This window comes from Diadema antillarum, unplaced genomic scaffold (assembly GCF_040938485.1).
Source record: "Diadema antillarum isolate AM-2024a unplaced genomic scaffold, OU_Dant_1.0 seq00000565_RagTag, whole genome shotgun sequence".
NCBI lineage: Eukaryota > Metazoa > Echinodermata > Echinoidea > Diadematoida > Diadematidae > Diadema > Diadema antillarum.
Window position 1 is genome coordinate 45,185 of NW_027271504.1, and position 18,616 is coordinate 63,800.

General features: G+C 41.4%; 3 protein-coding genes across 3 annotated transcripts; 2 read left to right on the forward strand and 1 right to left on the reverse strand.

Annotated features, from left to right (window-relative positions):
• The first annotated feature begins 282 nt into the window (after positions 1 to 282).
• LOC139735170 (uncharacterized) lies at positions 283 to 3,911 on the forward strand. The gene is made up of 2 exons (XM_071645931.1): positions 283 to 1,856; positions 3,776 to 3,911. Exon 1 carries the CDS (start codon positions 520 to 522, stop codon positions 1,849 to 1,851), a length of 1,332 nt encoding a protein of 443 aa, XP_071502032.1. The 5' UTR covers positions 283 to 519; the 3' UTR covers positions 1,852 to 1,856; positions 3,776 to 3,911.
• LOC139735171 (uncharacterized) lies at positions 1,865 to 5,028 on the forward strand. Its single transcript, XM_071645932.1, has one exon. The coding sequence runs from the start codon at positions 3,767 to 3,769 to the stop codon at positions 4,775 to 4,777; it is 1,011 nt and encodes a 336-aa protein (XP_071502033.1). The 5' UTR covers positions 1,865 to 3,766; the 3' UTR covers positions 4,778 to 5,028.
• Positions 5,029 to 7,910: 2,882 nt separating this feature from the next.
• Positions 7,911 to 18,402, reverse strand: LOC139735132 (SAGA-associated factor 29-like). The gene is made up of 7 exons (XM_071645896.1): positions 18,096 to 18,402; positions 17,052 to 17,197; positions 16,391 to 16,585; positions 15,888 to 16,073; positions 14,417 to 14,510; positions 13,976 to 14,044; positions 7,911 to 8,038 (listed from the first exon to the last, which is right to left on the reverse strand). Exons 1-7 carry the CDS (start codon positions 18,378 to 18,380, stop codon positions 7,922 to 7,924), a joined length of 1,092 nt encoding a protein of 363 aa, XP_071501997.1. The 5' UTR covers positions 18,381 to 18,402; the 3' UTR covers positions 7,911 to 7,921.
• Positions 18,403 to 18,616: the final 214 nt, after the last annotated feature.

Genomic DNA, 18,616 nt, shown 5'->3' on the forward strand with positions numbered 1-18,616 from the left:
TCAAACAAACTACTGTATGTGCAGTACATCTTGTACCATGATTTTTTTAAAGGCAAAAGCTTCTACAAAATATCAAAATAATACATCATTTTTCTTCACTATTAGGTAATGATGGTTGCACTGTGTTTCTGAGTGGGAACATGATAAAACAGCACATTAAACTTTGAAACTTCCTAAAAGGCTGACACTGAGACTAAGACATTAACCCTGGAATTTTAAATTTCATACAACTAGTGGTACAATGTACACTTGCCATCACCTTAAGTTGAAAACAACATATTGTATATTTTATCTCGTAATGTACGGTAGAGAATTCAGCCATTGGCTGCGCATTAGCCATTGGCTGAATTTGCGTAATATGAGAGGCCGTTCCGCGCGCAATCGCCATCTTCGTTCCAGCGCAATGTTCGATCGCGAAGCGATTTTTATCTGACCGAAAAATCGGAAAATATCATCGAAATCTGCGGAAATACGGAACTGAATTCGTGCTCTCTTACAAGCGTGATTATCGTTCTCAGCATGGATGAACCAGCTGACAAATCGGAGAAGGCAAAAGCCAAAAAAGATACCGAGCTGTGTGAGCCTAAGGCCAGCCCAGCTCCGGCAGCAAAGAAGAAGGCTGCAGGCAAAACTCTGTCTAGCGGCGGGAGGCCTAAGGCATCCCGCCCCGCGGCTTCGGGGAAGGCACAGCCGAACCCGCCCGCACCAGCTGCTACCGCTCCCAACCCGACTGTGACTACAGCGGAAAATAGCACGGAGGTTATGTCCCGCATTGGGAAACTCGAGTCAATGTTCGAAAAAATGATCGAGACTTTGAGCACTCCTCATCATGGAGAACAACATGCCAACACGCCGCGGGATTGTTTTAGTGAATATGGCGACTGCGACACACAAAGGGGAAGCAGCTCACCACCCGTCATAGAACTGGCGGATAATCGCAGCGTGGCTGATTTCCTATCGGCAAACCGCGATGACGCGGTCAGCTTGTTTTCGGACGTAGGCCTACAGGAGGCAGATAAAGACAAACGGCCAGAATTCAAGATACCACGAATGGCTCAGAAATTCGTGGCTCCGTCCGGGATAGGGGAACCACTAGATGAGGATGTCGCGGACACCATTGTGTATATGATGGGACAAAAACTTGACCAGAAATCTCTCGACGAAGCAGCAACTCGCTACCCCTGCCCATCTAACTGCACATGTCTAGAAACCCCTAAAGTGAACAGCACTATCTGGGAGAACATCTCGACGGGGACGAGACACAGGGATCTGAAACTACAAATGATCCAATCATCCCTCTTGAAAGGGATAAACGCGTTTGCTCGTACCCTTCCAGCAACTTTGTCTGAAGCTCAGCAGGATGCTATAGCTTTTCTCTGCGATGCAAACTTCTCCCTCAACTGCATGAGAAAGGACAGCATAAAGCCTGACATGAACTCAAATTTCCACCACCTGTGCAAGCCCTCTCACAAAGTGACAAAGTACTTGTTTGGAGATGACCTGGGGCGTCAAGTGAAAGAGATCCAAGAACAAAGGAAAACAATGTCAGGCATGATGAAATCACGCTTCACACGAGAGCAATCACGGTTCCAGCCGTACAAGAAACCGGATGTGACATCTCGCCGTCAATACACTTCGACTGGGTTCACCCGCCCGTTGGGGAGGGGTTATGACCGCCGAACATCACATTCCAACCCCATGGCCGGTTCATCTGCACAGCCTTTTTTAGGGAAGGCTTGGAGGGGGAGACCTCGAGATCCTCCTCACACTTACACACCGACAGCAGCAAGGGAGGGTGGCAACAAGCAGCCAACCTACCACAGGCAGAGCCAAAGCCAGGGGAGGAAATAGAACAGGTAGGTGACTATGAACACAACATAGATAACGATCTAGTTACAACACCAGCTGTCGTCGGAGGTCGTCTGAAGCCATTTTTCCCTGCTTGGGAAAATATCACGAGAGACTCACACATTATTCAAGCAGTTCAAGGCTATACAATAGAATTTGACTCAGAAAAATTTCCCCCTTCTCGAGAAAAACCTCTGCGCTCTTACAAGCGGAATGCTGAAGAAACAGCCAAGATTGACCATGAGATTCTGGTTCTGGAAGAAAAACAGGTCATTGAAAAATGTGCCCATGAAGAAGGGGAATTTATTTCAGAGGTTTTCACGAGACCAAAAAAGAATGGAGGAGTTCGATTAATTCTTGACCTGTCCGAACTCAACAAAAGTGTTCAGTACCAACACTTTAAAATGGATAATATTCAATCTGGTATTCTACTCCTCTCAAAAGGGTGTTATATGGCTTCAGTAGACCTCCGTGATGCATACTACACAATTCCCATTCACTTAGACTCTCGTAAATATCTCCGCTTCGTATGGAGAAACCAATTGTGGCAGTTCAAAGCTTTGCCAAATGGCTTATCTTCCGCCCCAAGACTGTTCACCAAAATACTAAAACCAGTGCTTGCCTTACTAAGACAACAGGGGCACACAGTTTTGTCGTACTTGGACGACACACTGATAATTGGGAACAATAAAGCAGACACTCGCTCAGCAGTGCAAGCCACCACTGACCTTTTGACTAGTCTAGGGTTCATTATTCACTCAGAGAAATCGGTACTTGAACCATCCCGTGAGATTGAATTTCTGGGTTTCCATTTAAATACATCTGAAATGAGAATCACCCTCCCAGCCAGTAAAAGCAATGACATTCAAGATGCATGTCGATCCTTACTTGCTAATAACAAACCTAGTATCCGGGAGGTAGCTAAAGTCATTGGGAAGATTGTGGCTGCCTTACCAGCATCTCAGTACGGCCCCTTGCATTACAGGCAGCTGGAAAGGGAAAAAATCAGAGCCCTGAGAAAACAGAAAGGACATTTCGATAGACATATGAGCCTATCAAATAGAGCCAAGGCGGAACTAGTTTGGTGGTCATCCCATGCACATCTCGTGTCTAAACCCCTGTACCCAGGGAAAGTATCAAAAGAAATAAGAACAGATGCTAGTGGACAAGGTTGGGGTGCCACAGACCTGCAATCCAAGACAGGTGGTAGATGGAATGCTCAAGAATTAGCAAGAGCAGCAGGTAATGAAATAAACTATCTGGAAATGCTAGCAGCCGGTTTGGGACTCAAAAGCTTCTGTTCAAATGTCAGAGATGCACATATACTGTTGAGATTAGACAACACCACAGCGGTGACATACTTGAATAACATGGGCGGCGTCAAGTCTGAAGCATGTAACGAAATGGCGTTGCAAATTTGGGATTGGTGCAGTAGACGACAAATTTGGATAACAGCATCTCACTTAGCAGGCTCTAAGAACACAGAAGCTGATACGATGTCAAGGAAATTCAATGACAATATAGAATGGATGCTAGACAAGACAATATTCAATGAGATAGTGCAGAGGTATGGGTTACCAAACGTAGACCTTTTTGCCACCAGACTGAATGCCCAGCTCCCAACATACGTCTCCTGGAGACCAGATCCAGGGGCATGGGCAGTAGACGCATTCACTATTGACTGGGGACCCCTAGTATTTTATGCCTTTCCCCCATTTAGCTTGGTTGCAAAGTGTCTCCAAAAAATCAGACAAGATGGCGCTAGGGGAATTTTGATAGTGCCAAATTGGCCAACACAGCCCTGGTATACCGTACTACGTAACATGCTATTGGAGGAGCCCTGGGTATTGCGAAAACACCAGTTGTTAACCCAACCCATTACAGGTAGACCCCATCCACTTACACATCTCTCCCTCTTATGTTGCAGGGTTGGAGCAAACATTTCATAGCTCAAGGACTGACGGAGGAGACTGCTGATATAATGGCAGCGTCTTGGAGGAAATCCACCAAGGAGCAGTATATGGTGTATATTAGGAAGTGGCAAAGGTTTTGTCATGAGCGTCACTTATGTTGGACCCATACGAAGGTGGGAAATTTGTTTGCGTTTTTTAATTCTATGTACAAAAATGGAGCAAGCTACAGCACCTTGAATACATCAAGGAGCGCACTAGCATCAGTTGTTCTTCTACGGGACGAGAAATACACCATTTCTACACATCCTTGGATTTGCCGGTACTTCAGGGGCATTTTTAATCTCCGACCACCCACTCCGAGATACAGCTTCATATGGGATGTGGGCAAGGTGCTGAGCTACCTCAGACAAGTAACTCCAGCTCATAAGATTTCGCTGTGTCAACTGACACACAAAGTATGTTTTTTACTAGCGTTGACTTCTGCCCAAAGAGTGCAAACACTTTCATACCTAACCCTTGACAATGTGAAGGCGTCCAAAGATTGTGTGGAAATAGCAGTGGCTGATTTGATAAAGCAGAGTCAACCTGGGAATGTGGGAGTGAAAGTAACACTGAAAGCCTTTCCCGAGGATAAGAAACTCTGTGTTGTACACTATGTTAAAGAATACATTAACAGAACAAGCACATTGAGGAAGGAGGTGAATGCACTATTTGTCACCTACAAGCAACCCCATGGGAAGGCATCAAAGCAAACCATCGCTCGATGGATAAAAACTGTGTTGAGAGCATCAGGTATCGACACCGATCTCTTCAAAGCACATTCAACGAGATCGGCGGCAACCTCATCTGCCAAGAGGAATCATTTTCCAATAGCAGACATTCTCAAGCATGCTGGGTGGAAAAATGAATCCACGTTCAGGAATTTTTACCTTAAACCGGCATCCCAGGCAACATCTTTTGGACAAGCAGTTCTGGGACAACAGACCTCTAGGAAGGGACAAGATTCAGTCCTGTAAACATAGGTAAAGTTGCCCAAAAACTTTCTCTGACAATATATTTCTGTGAAAAATGACTACTGTGAAAATCTTTGAAGTCTCATATTACGCAAATTCAGCCAATGGCTAATGCGCAGCCAATGGCTGAATTCTCTACCGTACATTACGAGATAAAATAGAAAATTAAATGAAAAACATTGAAATTTAATTTGTATTTTATGAGTAATGGGAGGATAGAGAATTCAGCACCCTCCGCTCCCTCCCTTACTCTGAACAGCCTTAAATGTGGCTTATACAAGATCTATTTTATCTCGAAATATTTTTTTCACAGTAGTCATCAGCTTTTAAAGATGGCGATTGCGCGCGGAACGGCCTCTCATATTACGCAAATTCAGCCAATGGCTAATGCGCAGCCAATGGCTGAATTCTCTATCCTCCCATTACTCATAAAATACAAATTAAATTTCAATGTTTTTCATTTAATTTTCTATTGTAGACCACAAACAATAGTAAATGAGGGACAACCTAACAAGAGGACAAAATATAAACATATTTCAGACTACAATCCATACACTCCAATTCCTCTGCAGAATCAAATATTTATGGGAATGAATGCTCTACAGAAAAGACTTAGTCATGCATGTATCTATAAGCACAGCTCAGAACAGATAACAAGGTGCCGTATGTGGACTTGCGAACAGGAACTGAGTGATTCCACAATCAATAGCATTTGTGTATTAAAAGTGGGTTTCTAGAAACAAGAAATGGATTTAGTTGAGATGAGAGAACACAACACCAAATAATGTCATCATGATCTGAATTTTCCCTTTCGCTAAAAATTTGGGGTAATAATACCTGTAACTATATATTGTACAAGTTTCCAGCAATACTCCCTAAAGACATGGCTAAATAATGATTTATGCACAAAGCATTGTCCGAAATGTCGGCAGTCTGGCACAGAAACACAAACAACATTTATAAGGGCGTCCCATGTGCCATAAAAAGTATACTGATGATAAATCTATCATAACTAGAAAAGCACTCAGAGAGCACAGACCTCCGCCAAGCCAGCAACTCATTTTCACCTTTACATTCATGCAATTTCCAAAATAGAAGCCTTTTGTGTATGTCATTGCACGGGGCCTCCAGAATGCACAGCTTGAACCCAAAGTTAGTTGACCTTATATGCCAAAAGATGAAAAATCCTGTCAAAAATCCATAAAAATTCCTGGATCACTACCAAAATTGAACGAGGTGTTCCTTGTGTCAATATTGACTTTTTATGCACATTTAATTTTAGTCCGTACACAACTTTTTGAGTTATTTTGCAAACAAACATATACCAATGATCACCTCCTCTTTCCTTGCCGGAGGTACGTGTAATGGCATTTTAAATCAAAATGAACCTCTCAGAGATGAAATGCCATACTGTATGAAAGTTGCCTCATAGGGATAGCTGTCTCACTGTGTTTTATTTAAGAATTTGTGTAATTCCTAGAAAGTTCTCTGTGCTATGTATTTTAGGCTACATTTACAAACACATGATAAGGTTTCATAACTTATTCAGTATCAATGACTCTATCGTGAAGAGAAGACATGCATTTACATTCCCTATGGCAAAATTTTCATGTCAGTTTAATGATAGAAAGGTAAGCAACACAAATCATCTATTTGTGACCAAAAGGGGAAAAGGTTGAGAAAATCACAATTAAAATATACTTGGAATGTGTCAAGTGGAATTAAAATATGTATAGAACATACAGGGAATAATTTTCCTGGTATTGCATCACAATTTGCAATGCATTTTTACACCACTGCTACACAAACTAACTTTTGTGTGGCAGTTTTCTTCCATAAAAGTGTGCAGGATACCATTTGAAATACAGCACTGTTCGTCAACTTAAATTGCTAATCAAATTTGAGTGGGAAAATTATTCCCTGAACATACATGTACACTGTATGTCTCTTCATGCTGTAACAGCATAATAATGTTCATTATGAAGTACATGTACAGTACATGTAATGCATGTAGAGTATTACAAGCTGTATGTATGATTTGTGTGCATACACCTAGGAGGATAGAGTATGAGAATTCCTAGTGATGTATGAAAGCACGGATCATGCATTCATGATACGTCTGTGTACATGTACAAGACTGAGCTACATGTTCTCAAAATCGAGAAGTAATGCAAATAAAATCATACACTCCTAACAAAGAACACAGTCAGCTTCATTCTGTTTATCTTCTGTGCAAGTTTGACAAGTGTTGTCTTCCCCAACCCCCCCTCCCCCCACCAAAAAAAGAAAAGAAAAAAAGAATGCTCCAATGCTCTGCTGATTTGCAGAAAGAGCTCTGGTGCTCTTTTACATATTGAATACTGCTACATTGGTTCCCACTTTGTTAATGTACACACGACAAACTATTGTTGTTTGCTGTTATTATGGTAACATAGGGTCCCATTGTGATGCAAATGACTGATCATACCATTCATAAAGCAAATACAGTTTCTCACTACTATGCAAAATACATGTGTACCTCCGTAGATCCCTGAAATCCACTGAATGAAATGCAAGAGTGTCCAAGATGAATATATATTGACAATTTGAAATGTGACAATATAGGTATTTGTTACAATAATTTGTAGTAATCAAATTGTTTTCGGAAGACGCGCTAATCGCTCTTGAGATAGTCTACACGCCACACGGAAGAAACAAAGACTCAGAAAGAAGAATGCAGTATTAAAGATGATGCATCATGCCAAGCAAAAAGGTTACATGGAAGAAAACATTCACTACATCACATCCAGGACTTACGAATGAACTACGGCAAGATTGCCAAAATTCAGTACCACATATCTGGCCTAAAATGTCAAGCACAGGACAATGTACCATGTATTAATACAATGCAAGAGTTGCTTCTCCACAGGTGCACCGTCATCAGGCACCATAAAACCATTTTACAGCGACTGGTTGGTACATTTCCTTTGGCAGCTACTGGGCACATTCAGCCTGCAAATCGACGTCAAAGCTAGATCACAAACAGTCTACCTTAAGTTCCTCTGTCAAGTCTGCCAAGCACATCTTCAAGTGTCTCCATTCAAGGTGCCTTGTTTTTGTCTCCATGATGGCTCCTGCAGCTTTGCGAGGATGGAGTCGGGGGAGAGTTCACCTCTTTCGTGGCTCCTTGACCTGCACCACATAGCGCTGGGCAACAGAGAGGGCGGGAGAGTAGCCATCTGCGTAGGAGTTATCCTCAAACAGCACTGAGTAATCATCGATGGGCTGTGGACAAGTATTGATGTGAAACAAGAAACAAGGAAAAGTAGAAATTACGCGGTGCGTAATATATGTCCCCGCCGGAAGTAGCATTTTGTAGCAAAATGTACAATACAGGTCACAAATCAAGGTCAAAGGTCAAAGGTCAAAATTCTGTGTAGAAAGTTTTGAAGCCCTCACCTGCTGCCATCACATAAAGCAAACGGAATCGAAATCGGGTTAGAAATGGCGAAGGAGTAGCATTTTGTAGCCATTTTACAATATAGGTCAAAAATCAAGGTCAAAGGTCAAAGAAATCAAAGGTCAAAATTCTGTGTAGAACTTTTGAAGCCCTCACCTAGTGCCATCACATAAAGCAAACGGAATCGAAATCGGGTTAGAAATGGCGAAGGAGTAGCATTGTGTAGCAAAATGTACAATACAGGTCAAAAATCAAGGTCAAAGGTCAAAGGTCAAATTTCTGTGTAGAACTTTTGAAGCCCTTACCTAGTGCCATCACATAAAGCAAACAGAATCGAAATCGGGTTAGAAATGGTGAAGGAGTAGCATTTTGTAGCCAATGTACAATATAGGTCAAAAATCAAGGTCAAAGGTCAAAGAAATCAAAGGTCAAAATTCTGTGTAGAAGTTTTGAAGCCCTCACCTAGTGCCATCACATAAAGCAAACGGAATCGAAATCGGGTTAGAAATGGCGAAGGAGTAGCATTTTGTAGCCAATGTACAATATAGGTCAAAAATCAAGGTCAAAGGTCAAAGAAATCAAAGGTCAAAATTCTGTGTAGAACTTTTGAAGCCCTCACCTAGTGCCATCACATAAAGCAAACAGAATCGAAATCGGGTTAGAAATGGCGAAGGAGTAGCATTTTGTAGCAAAATGTACAATACAGGTCAAAAAATCAAGGTCAAAGGTCAAAGAAGTCAAAGGTCAAAATTCTGCGTAGAAGTTTTGAAGCCCTCAACTAGTGCCATCACATAAAGCAAACGGAATCGAAATCGGGTTAGAAATGGCGAAGGAGTAGCATTTTGTAGCAAAATGTACAATATAGGTCAAAGGTCAAGGTCAAAGGTCACAACTGAAATTCTGTGTAGAAGTTTCAAAGCTCCCACATAGAGCTATCATATAAAGCAAACAGAATCAAAATTGGCTCATAAATGACAGAAAAGTAGCAAATTGAAGATTTTGATCACACACGGACGCACGGACGCACGGACACACGGACACACGGACGGACACACGGACGGACACACGGACGGACACACACACGGACACACACACCTACGGAGCCCGTTTCATAGTCCCCTGCTCGAACTCGTTCGGCGGGGACAATTAACAGGCATACCAATTCAAGGACAAGATGCATAGCTGGAGATTATGCATATATTTAAACATTGCAAGATAGTCAAAATCTGATTAGAACATTGAAATCCATTTGAATTTAGCTTACATGATCAGTTACCAGTGTTTTGCATGTGATGCACCATGCAGTACCCCAGGGTCCTCCAGGGTACCATCATACCTAAGGGTACCACATTGTATGGCACCATCTCATTTTTGTATAAGATGTTTATTAACACACTGCCACCATGGCGGCCAAAACTTTGCAGTCGGCAATAATGATCCCAATGCCAATTAAGCCCAGGCATAATTAAAAAGACAAACTGTAAATTCAATAGTTATAATAATACATGTAATAACTAGAGAGCACTCAGAGTGGGCAGACCTCTGCCAAGTTGCCCATTTTCACCCATACATACAAGATGAAAATCACCCAATTCACAAATAAGAATCCCTGTGAATTATATACCTCAGCAGCTAGCTTCCTGCTGCACAGCACCAGAAGCAGGGAGAGCATACGCTTTAATGCGCAAATGCAAACCTCAAATATAGTACGCGTAGCTTGAACTCAACTGTTCATTGAAGTTCATTGATGCTATTTGCCAAAAGAAAAAAAAAATCCTTCACAAACTCATCAAAAAATACCCAAGTCAATACTAAAATTCAATAATCGCTTCCTTTTCCTGTAAGTTTCATACAAATCCGTTCACAACTATTTTGACTTACAGTATTTTGCAAACAGACAAACCTACGCCAACAATAGCAAATAACCTCCTTAGTGGAGGTAACTAGAAAAGCACTCGAAGAGCACATACCTCCGGCAAGCAGCTTATTTTCCACCCATACTTCCATGCCCAATTTCCCCACCCCACCCAAAAAAAAAAAACAACAAGAGACCCGCGGGTCTAGCGCTCACCTGAGTATCGCAAGTTCACCTTTCACGCAGTCACTAATCTAAATCATTCACAGCTCTACCAAAATTTGACCAGGCATTCTCAAGTAGAAGATGAAAATGTACAATATCAAGGGCCCATTTTTTAAAGATTCCTTAATTTGGGGGGATTGGGGCCCCCTGGGGCCCTCTGGGTGGGGCATGGTGCCCATTTTGATAAATTGAGATATTGACCCCTAGGGATGCTACCTGCCAAGTTTGACAAAAATCCATCATGAGGTTTTCAGGAAGAAGATGAAAATGTACAATTCAGGCCCCCATTTGGACCCTTCCAACCATCCCCCCCCCCCTCCCCCCCCCCCCCCCTACCCAAGAGGGGCACCCCTGGATCTCCTATGAACAAACTTGTAGTATTATCTCAGCTCTATAACTTTTGATTCTAGAGAAGATTTATAAAGATTCCTTCATTTGGGGGGTTTGGGACCCCTGGGGGCCCCCTGGGTGTGGCATGGTGCCCATTTTAACAAATTGAGATCCTAACCCCCTAGGGATGCTACCTGCCAAGTTTGGTGAAAATGGGTCATGGGGTTCTCAAGAAGAAGATAAAAATGTACAATTTAGGCCCCATTAGGACCCCTCCTCACCCCCTCCCCTGGGTCCCAAGGGGGCACCCCTGATTCTGCCATGAACAAACTTGAAACTACAGTCATCAATGTACTAACTCATAGTATTAACTTAGTTCTATCACTTCTGGTTCTAGAGAAGAAGATTTTTGCGGATTCCTTCATTTTGGGGGTTTGGGCCCCCCTGGGGCCCCCTGGGTGGGGCATGGTGCCCATTTTAACAAATTGAGTTCTTAACCCCCTAGGGATGCTACCTGCCAAGTTTGGTGAAAATGGGTCATGGGGTTCTCAAGAAGAAGATGAAAATGTACAATTTAGGCCCCATTAGAACCCTTCCCGACCCCCCTCCCCTGGGTCCCAAAGGGGGGCACCCCTGATTCTGCCATGAACAAACTTGAAACTGCAGTCATCAATGTACTAACTCATAGTATTAACTTAGCTCTATCACTTCTGGTTCTAGAGTTGAAGATTTTTACAGATTCCTTAATTTTGGGGGGTTTGGGCCCCCCTGGGGGCCCCCTGGGTGGGGCATGGTGCCCATTTTAACAAATTGAGTTCCTAACCCCCTAGGGATGCTACCTGCCAAGTTTGATGAAAATCGGTCCTGGGGTTTTCAAGAAGAAGATGAAAATGTAAAAAGTTTACGCACAACGCACGACGCACGACGGACGACGGACGACGCACGACGGACGCCGGACGAAGGGCGATCGCAATAGCTCACTTGAGCCTTTGGCTCAGGTGAGCTAATGATAAAAGAGCCTTGTGTTTACCTCAAAAGCTTTCCTCCTGCGCGGCTCCTCAAGCAAAGCATGCGCTTTAAAGATAATAAAAAGTTTTGGTACCTCAAAAGTTTCCCTGAATTTCCTTGTCTTGGTTTGTGTTTCACGTTAAAGTACGTTGTCTGTGAGAATTACTCGCCCCAAAGTGCTCTCGTGTCTTGTAAATCATGCAATAATGGTTTCGTACCAGAGCCGTCGCCGTACGGCGTCGATAAATATTGTACGAAACCACTGACTGCGACCAGCAGCGTGCAGCCCATTGTACGCATAGCTAACTGCGACCAGCAGCCCCATACGCATAGCGTAATGGGGCTTCGCATTGTAGCATTCAGGATCATGACAGAATTAGTATCGCGGGTAAATGCCAACTTAAAATCCAAAAATTTCTTCGATTTGAAGACTGACCAATTAATTTGAAGTATTGAAAACAGGCTTCGAACAACGTTTGGTTCTGCCAATAGTCCCTTTCTTTTCGAATTGATGACTGAATGTGACTCGGTTGAGAGGACCTTGGGAGAGCTACATACACTGACTACTACGGCCAGCGCATGCGCACACAAACATCTTATCCGTTGATGGATTTGAAATTTGTGCACATGTGATGTGTTCGCATGCACTGGCTGTAGTATTCAGTGTATGTAGCTCTCCCAAGGTCCTCTCGACCGAGTCACATTCAGTCATCAATTCGAACAGAAAGGGAGTATAGGCAGAACCAAACGTTGCCCGAAGCCTGTTTTCAATACTTCACCTTAATTGGTAAGTCTTCAAATTGAAGAATTTTTGGGATTTTAAGTTGACATTTATCCTGCGATACTAAATCTGTCATGATCCTGAATGCTACAATGCGAAGCCCGATTACGCTATGCGTATGGGGCTGCTGGTCGCAGTTAATTGCATGATTACTAAGACATGAGAGCACTTTGGGGCGAGTAAGTCTCACAGTGTTAGTTATATGAAAGGTACTTTAACCTGAAACACAAACTAAGACAAGGAAATTCAAGGAAACTTTTGAGGTACCAAAACTTTTTATTATCTTTAATGCGTGTATGCAAACCTTAAAGATGCGCAGCTTGAACCCCTAAGTTCATTGACCCTATTTGCCAAAAGATAAACAATCCTTTAGAATGCATAAAAATCTGCATATCACTGCCAAAATTTTATCATCTGTTCCTTGTGTCATTACCAAATTTCCACGTAAGTTTCATCCAAATCTGTTGCAAACAGACAGACAAACCAACACCAGCTAAAAAGGAACTTCCTTGACAGAGGTAATAATAATGATGACACTTTTTCGAATGTTTTGAAATCATGTCTATTTGATTTTGAACAGTATTTCAGAATGAGATTGTTTTAGTCCGCAAACTTGTCCTGTGATTACTTATTTTTAGTCCTACATGGATTGGTAGCCCTACATGGATTGGTAAATGCATAGTGTGGTGCAGTTGCCTGTGTGGGACACTGAGATCAGTGGCACTGAGCGTGTCATAAGCACTGATGTCATGATGCTGCACTGCTGAGCCCGTCGATAACAACAAAAATTTCTTTCATAAGGCACTAAAAATCACTTTTACCATTTTTTTTTTTTACCTACCATACAGCTCTTTAGAAAAAGAATAAAAATATTCCAGGGTGCTAAAAACCACATGATGTGAGAAGTGTGGTCATGTGCATCAAACCTCCTCTTCCAGGACAAACTGTAAACTGCTTGATCAGACATTGACTGTACTGCATAAGTTTAAATTTCTCTTCATCACAACAGAGCCTATTTTGTTTCATAGTACACTGCACGAAACAGGTTGCTTGACTATTGGTCTGTGTGTGCTTGTCTGTCTGTCTGTCTGTGATAATCATGTTTGTTTTTGTTTCTGTGTATGTTCACACACAAAAACATAGCATAACTATGCATAAATTGCAAGGTGCTGGTATACCAAGCTGTCAAGATATGTATCAAGTGTGTCAACAGTTGCTAGGGTGTGAAAATAAGCATGAGCAATGACCTCAAATGCCTGCATTGTATTGATAGTGTCTGACTGATCGATTCATGTATGCCTGCATACTGTAAAAGTGGAAATTTTCGCGCATTTCGCGCAACGAGAAACTAACGCGAAAATAAAAGCACGCGAATATGTTTGCATGCTGTATGTTCCTGCAGTTGACGTCTTGATTCTGCGGAATTAAAAACACACCAAACTCTTCTTATCCGGCCGAGCGCGAAAAATTAGTCACGAGAAAATATCCACTTTTACAGTATACCACAAAAAATGAAAATATTCAATAACTTCAAGGTGAAGGTCAAGAATGAAGTATTCTTACCCCCTCAGGAGGCCGTTCTACAAGAGCACGGTAAAAACAGGTTGTCTGAGGGTACAGCGCCATCACAAGCTGTATAAGTGTGAATAGATAAAGAGAATTACATGCCAGAAAAATCCACACAGGAAAATATAAAAAATATTATACATCATGACATTCCAGTTAAGTTGTACTTTGCAAGTGTCAAGAGTCTAGTTTTCATTGTCATATATGATAGTGCACAAAGTAATTTGAGTCTCAAGTAACATACCACAGGCACCACAGCAATGACATACATGGCTATCATTACACTGTACTGCATACATCTCTGCCACTCCTGCCCTTGCTATGAACATCTAAGCTCTCATTCCACTGTGACAGATTATAGTTACATACTAGTATTACAAATACATAATTATCTACATACATTCGCAACCCAAACCCTGATCCAAATTCCGTTCTTACAGTGCCTTTCTTGAACAGAGCATCTGGGTTGCTCTCTGGATTTGCTTTCATGAGCGGCAATGGAACTATCCTCCGGCGTGACAAGAGATGTCTCCTGGAAAAAGACCAAAGTAACATAGAACACTTTCATACAAAAGAAAAATTCGTTTTGTAATCACTGTTTTTTATAATCATGAATCTTGATTGTAGTCTTGATTTGAGTTACACAACGTTCAGGCGCTTGAATGTGAAAAAGGTAATGTAAAGCTCTTCTAGATGATAGAAAAACCTCTCCTGTAATCAGATTTATAAATTCCCGTTGAATGTAATCTTGATTTAAGTTTTGGAAGCACCAGACCTGTCAATCAAACTCACAAAGTGCATGCTATCAAGTGCAGATCAGGTTGATTGCATTTACATTTTGCCCGGTCTCTGGTAAGAAGTGAATGAAGGGTTGAACTCGGCTCTTTGAAGGTCAAGTCTTTAATATAAAAACTGCGCATCAAGAATTGAAAACACTTCAAATTTGCAAATCAAGATTCTAAACTCAAGATTACAACAATTTGTTTTCAGATGCAAGAAATTCCTGGTTACAATCATGATTCTTCTAATAGGGATTCTTCTAAAAGGGATTACAATCATGATTACACAACATATTTTTCTACCATCTGTAAGGGGGGTCTGGGGCAATTACCCAGGACCCTTCCCCTGAGCCTAACCCTAATCCTCATCCTGAACCTAATCCTAACCCTAACCCCAACTCTAACCCTAAAAGCCAACCCTGACCATAATCTCTACTCTAACTTTATTATCAATATTAATAACCGGTATTTAGCTGGGGGGTAATTGCCCTCAGGGATTATGAACCAATATTACATTAAGATTTACTGGCATTCAAATAAAAGATGGACCACTTGCATTTGCAATGGCAAATCTGCTGCTTACACAGATAAACTTTATGTTGTATCTACATATTTCCCTCACTTGTTCCTTTTGTCATGTCATCCAAGCATTTCAGAGAAATGTTCATAAAATTTCACTTGGTCTTTGACTTAGGGAGTTTAAGCTGACTTGCAATAACTATAGTACGTATTCAAAGTACCAATTACTGTACCATCTCATTTTCTATGGTCAAGTCATGCATACATTCACAGTAATCTTACCAAAATTGTTCTTTAGTTACTCTGGCAAAAAAATCACTAATAATAATAATAATAATAATAATAATAATAATAATAATGATAATAATAATAATAATAACAATAATAATAACAATAATAATAACAATGATAATAATAATGATAATAATAATAATAATAATAATAATAATAATAATAATAATGATAATAATAATAATAATAATAATAATAATAATAATCAGTCACCACTAGCACACCTCCCACTTCACAATCAAAGAAAAATACATTTTGAGAATACTGTACAGCTCTGTCTTATGCAAAATGCAAGATAATGATCAACTGTTCAAACATACTCTTTTCCCTCTTCATCGATGTCATCCACTTCATATTTGTTAGTGCTGGAGTTGAAGGATATGACTTCCGCCAGAATCCAGTTCTCATCGCCGTCGCTGCCTCGAACTCTGGCCGCCACGTAGTCTCCTGGTTTACATACATAGTTTGACTCTGCCGGAACTGATCCACATAAATGAGGTGGTTTTCTGAGGAGACACAGAGCAAAAAATGAAAAGATGAGTTTATGCAGCATTTTCAAGATTGGTACAAACTAGTGCTGCAATACCTCCATTATCTGACATCCATACAAATGTGACAATAAGTTCCAAGTTGATTACCAAATATAGAAAAATAGATAGCAGGTACCAAAATCTTTAATTCCAGATGCCCATCTTAAATACTACATTTTATTTACAGTGGGCTAGGGTTACGTCTTGCCTGGATTTTGGAACTTTCCTTTCATATGCTGCAAACAATGTGGTCATACACATGGGAAAATATGACATCATACAAGTTGACTCACTCATTTTCAGTTCGCCCTATCCAGAGAGGGAGTGTCATGGCAGTCTGCTGCAGCATGTTCATTAAGACCCCACGCCTCATGATCTTGCGAGGTCCATCCGTGTCAGAAAAATGGCCAGCGTTCCTTGCCTGGAGACGCTGTTCATTTCGTAACGTTTTGATGGCATTAATCTTGTCCAGCGATTTCCTCAAACATCTTGGGGCAAAACAGACAGACAAACTATGGGTGAGACGATGTACGAGCAAGTTGCATAGGATTGGCTAGGGCGTGAAGTGAAATGCAAGATACTGGTATAGAACACTGAGATATACAATTAAAAGTATTACATCTATGGAGTGAAATAATTGTTCAGTCCAGCAAGAGCTGAATTTCAACTCGTACAACATTTATAACAACAACAACAAAAATTCTTGTAATCTGTCTTGCTGGATAGACACTTCAAGTATAATTGATCAGGACTTTAAGGTCTCCAACAAATAAGATGTGCTCAACTAAGATCTCTCGATCATGTTGTTTACATGTAAATGCAATTTCTCACCAAAACTTTGCAAGATTGAGATATGGGAACTTCTGGGCCTTTAGTGCTTTCATTGGGCGATCCATTACAGTGTAATAAAAGTCTGACTCATGAGTCAAATGCGGCTCTTGGAATTGTTCTTACTCAGCTTCTGTTTCAGCATCCGTAAGTGCTGTCTGGTAGAGGCTACGTAGTTTTGCACGGTAGTACGACGATATCTTCTGCTCTTGATGCACTCTCTCCTGAATCTTTGAAATGTTGCTGAGGTTGCTATCACTTTTATTTTTGCACTGAAACAAGACCGATAAAAAAGAGAGACAACATTCCTGCAATATTCTGCCAGTTTCCACATTGACAGGCAGACAGCACACAGATACACATCTCATCCATAGGTCATATGACATCTTATCTCAAGTCTGAAGATCAGATATCAACCCTCTGTTCACGGGAAGTGGATGTGTCCTGTAATACATTATAAGAAATTCCAATATCATAAAGGCAAGGGGTTGAAGGCCAGCCCTGACACTAGTTTGCAGGCACAAACCCTTGTTGGATGTAAAGGAGTCTGCGCCAAGACTACTACTACTACTACTACATGCACCACTGGCACTGCAGCCTCTTCCAACAAGGAGAAGCTACAGTACAGGGCCTATGGGACAGTGACAATGCTGCATGTAGTTGTCTTAGCGCAGACTCCTTCACGACCAACAAGGGTTTGTGCCTGCAAACTACCCTGACACAATGCCATGGAAGATAAGTCTGAAATAAGCCATGACTAAAAAAAACAAAACACAACAAAACAAAAAACAAAACTGGCATGCCTGAAGAAAGCAATGCACTTAGACTCGTTCAAATAAGTGTAATGATTACACAGAATTAAAAAAACAAACAAACATGGTTTCATTGTCTTCAGTCATACCTCTGAAAAGTCTCTCTGTGCTTGTCAATGCCATCATTATAATCATTTGCTCCTTGCAGAATTTTCTCACTAGCGAATGAGGTAACAGACCAGTTTGTCTGCAAGACATCACAGGGATGGTCATAATAATGTACATACAGAGGTTTACACATCAAAGTGTGAAGAATGAGATCGTAACAGGTGTGCATGTACCCATCTGTATTTCATGTAAAATCCCTGACCACTTTTGCCACATGTGGCACATACAATTTTCTCTGTATGCTACTAACCTGATGGGTGTCTCTAACAAGGCGATAAAGTTCAGCTAACATATCCTGGATGGATGATGTGCTGTCACTCATGCTGCTCTGCTTGGCAGCATCCTCTGTGCCCTCCTCCATGGGTTTGCCTTCACCTTCTGCCCCACTCCCCCCAGTCCAGTCTGACTGGGACGTCTGGCCCGGGGAGTCGGTGCTCTGCTGGTCTGGCGACAATGAGCTGGCCGAGTGAAGCTTGTCCCCTTTCCCAGGATTATGGGCACCCGCTGCCGAAGACTTGGTTCTCCGCATTTTCATGGGTGAAGTGCGCTTTCTACAAATCCAGTCCTCTTTAAAACCAATGCAAATTACAGAGTTAAACTTAACAAATCAACATCAAAATTAAATTTTTGAAGAAATGGTAATTCTTTGCTCAAGATTGTTAGATTTCTTTTGTCTTGAAATACTTCAAAGCTTAGTTCAGCAACAATAAATAGGTCCCTATGTTGTATGTGTATTGCAATCATATATGTAAGAGTGTGCACTGTACTACA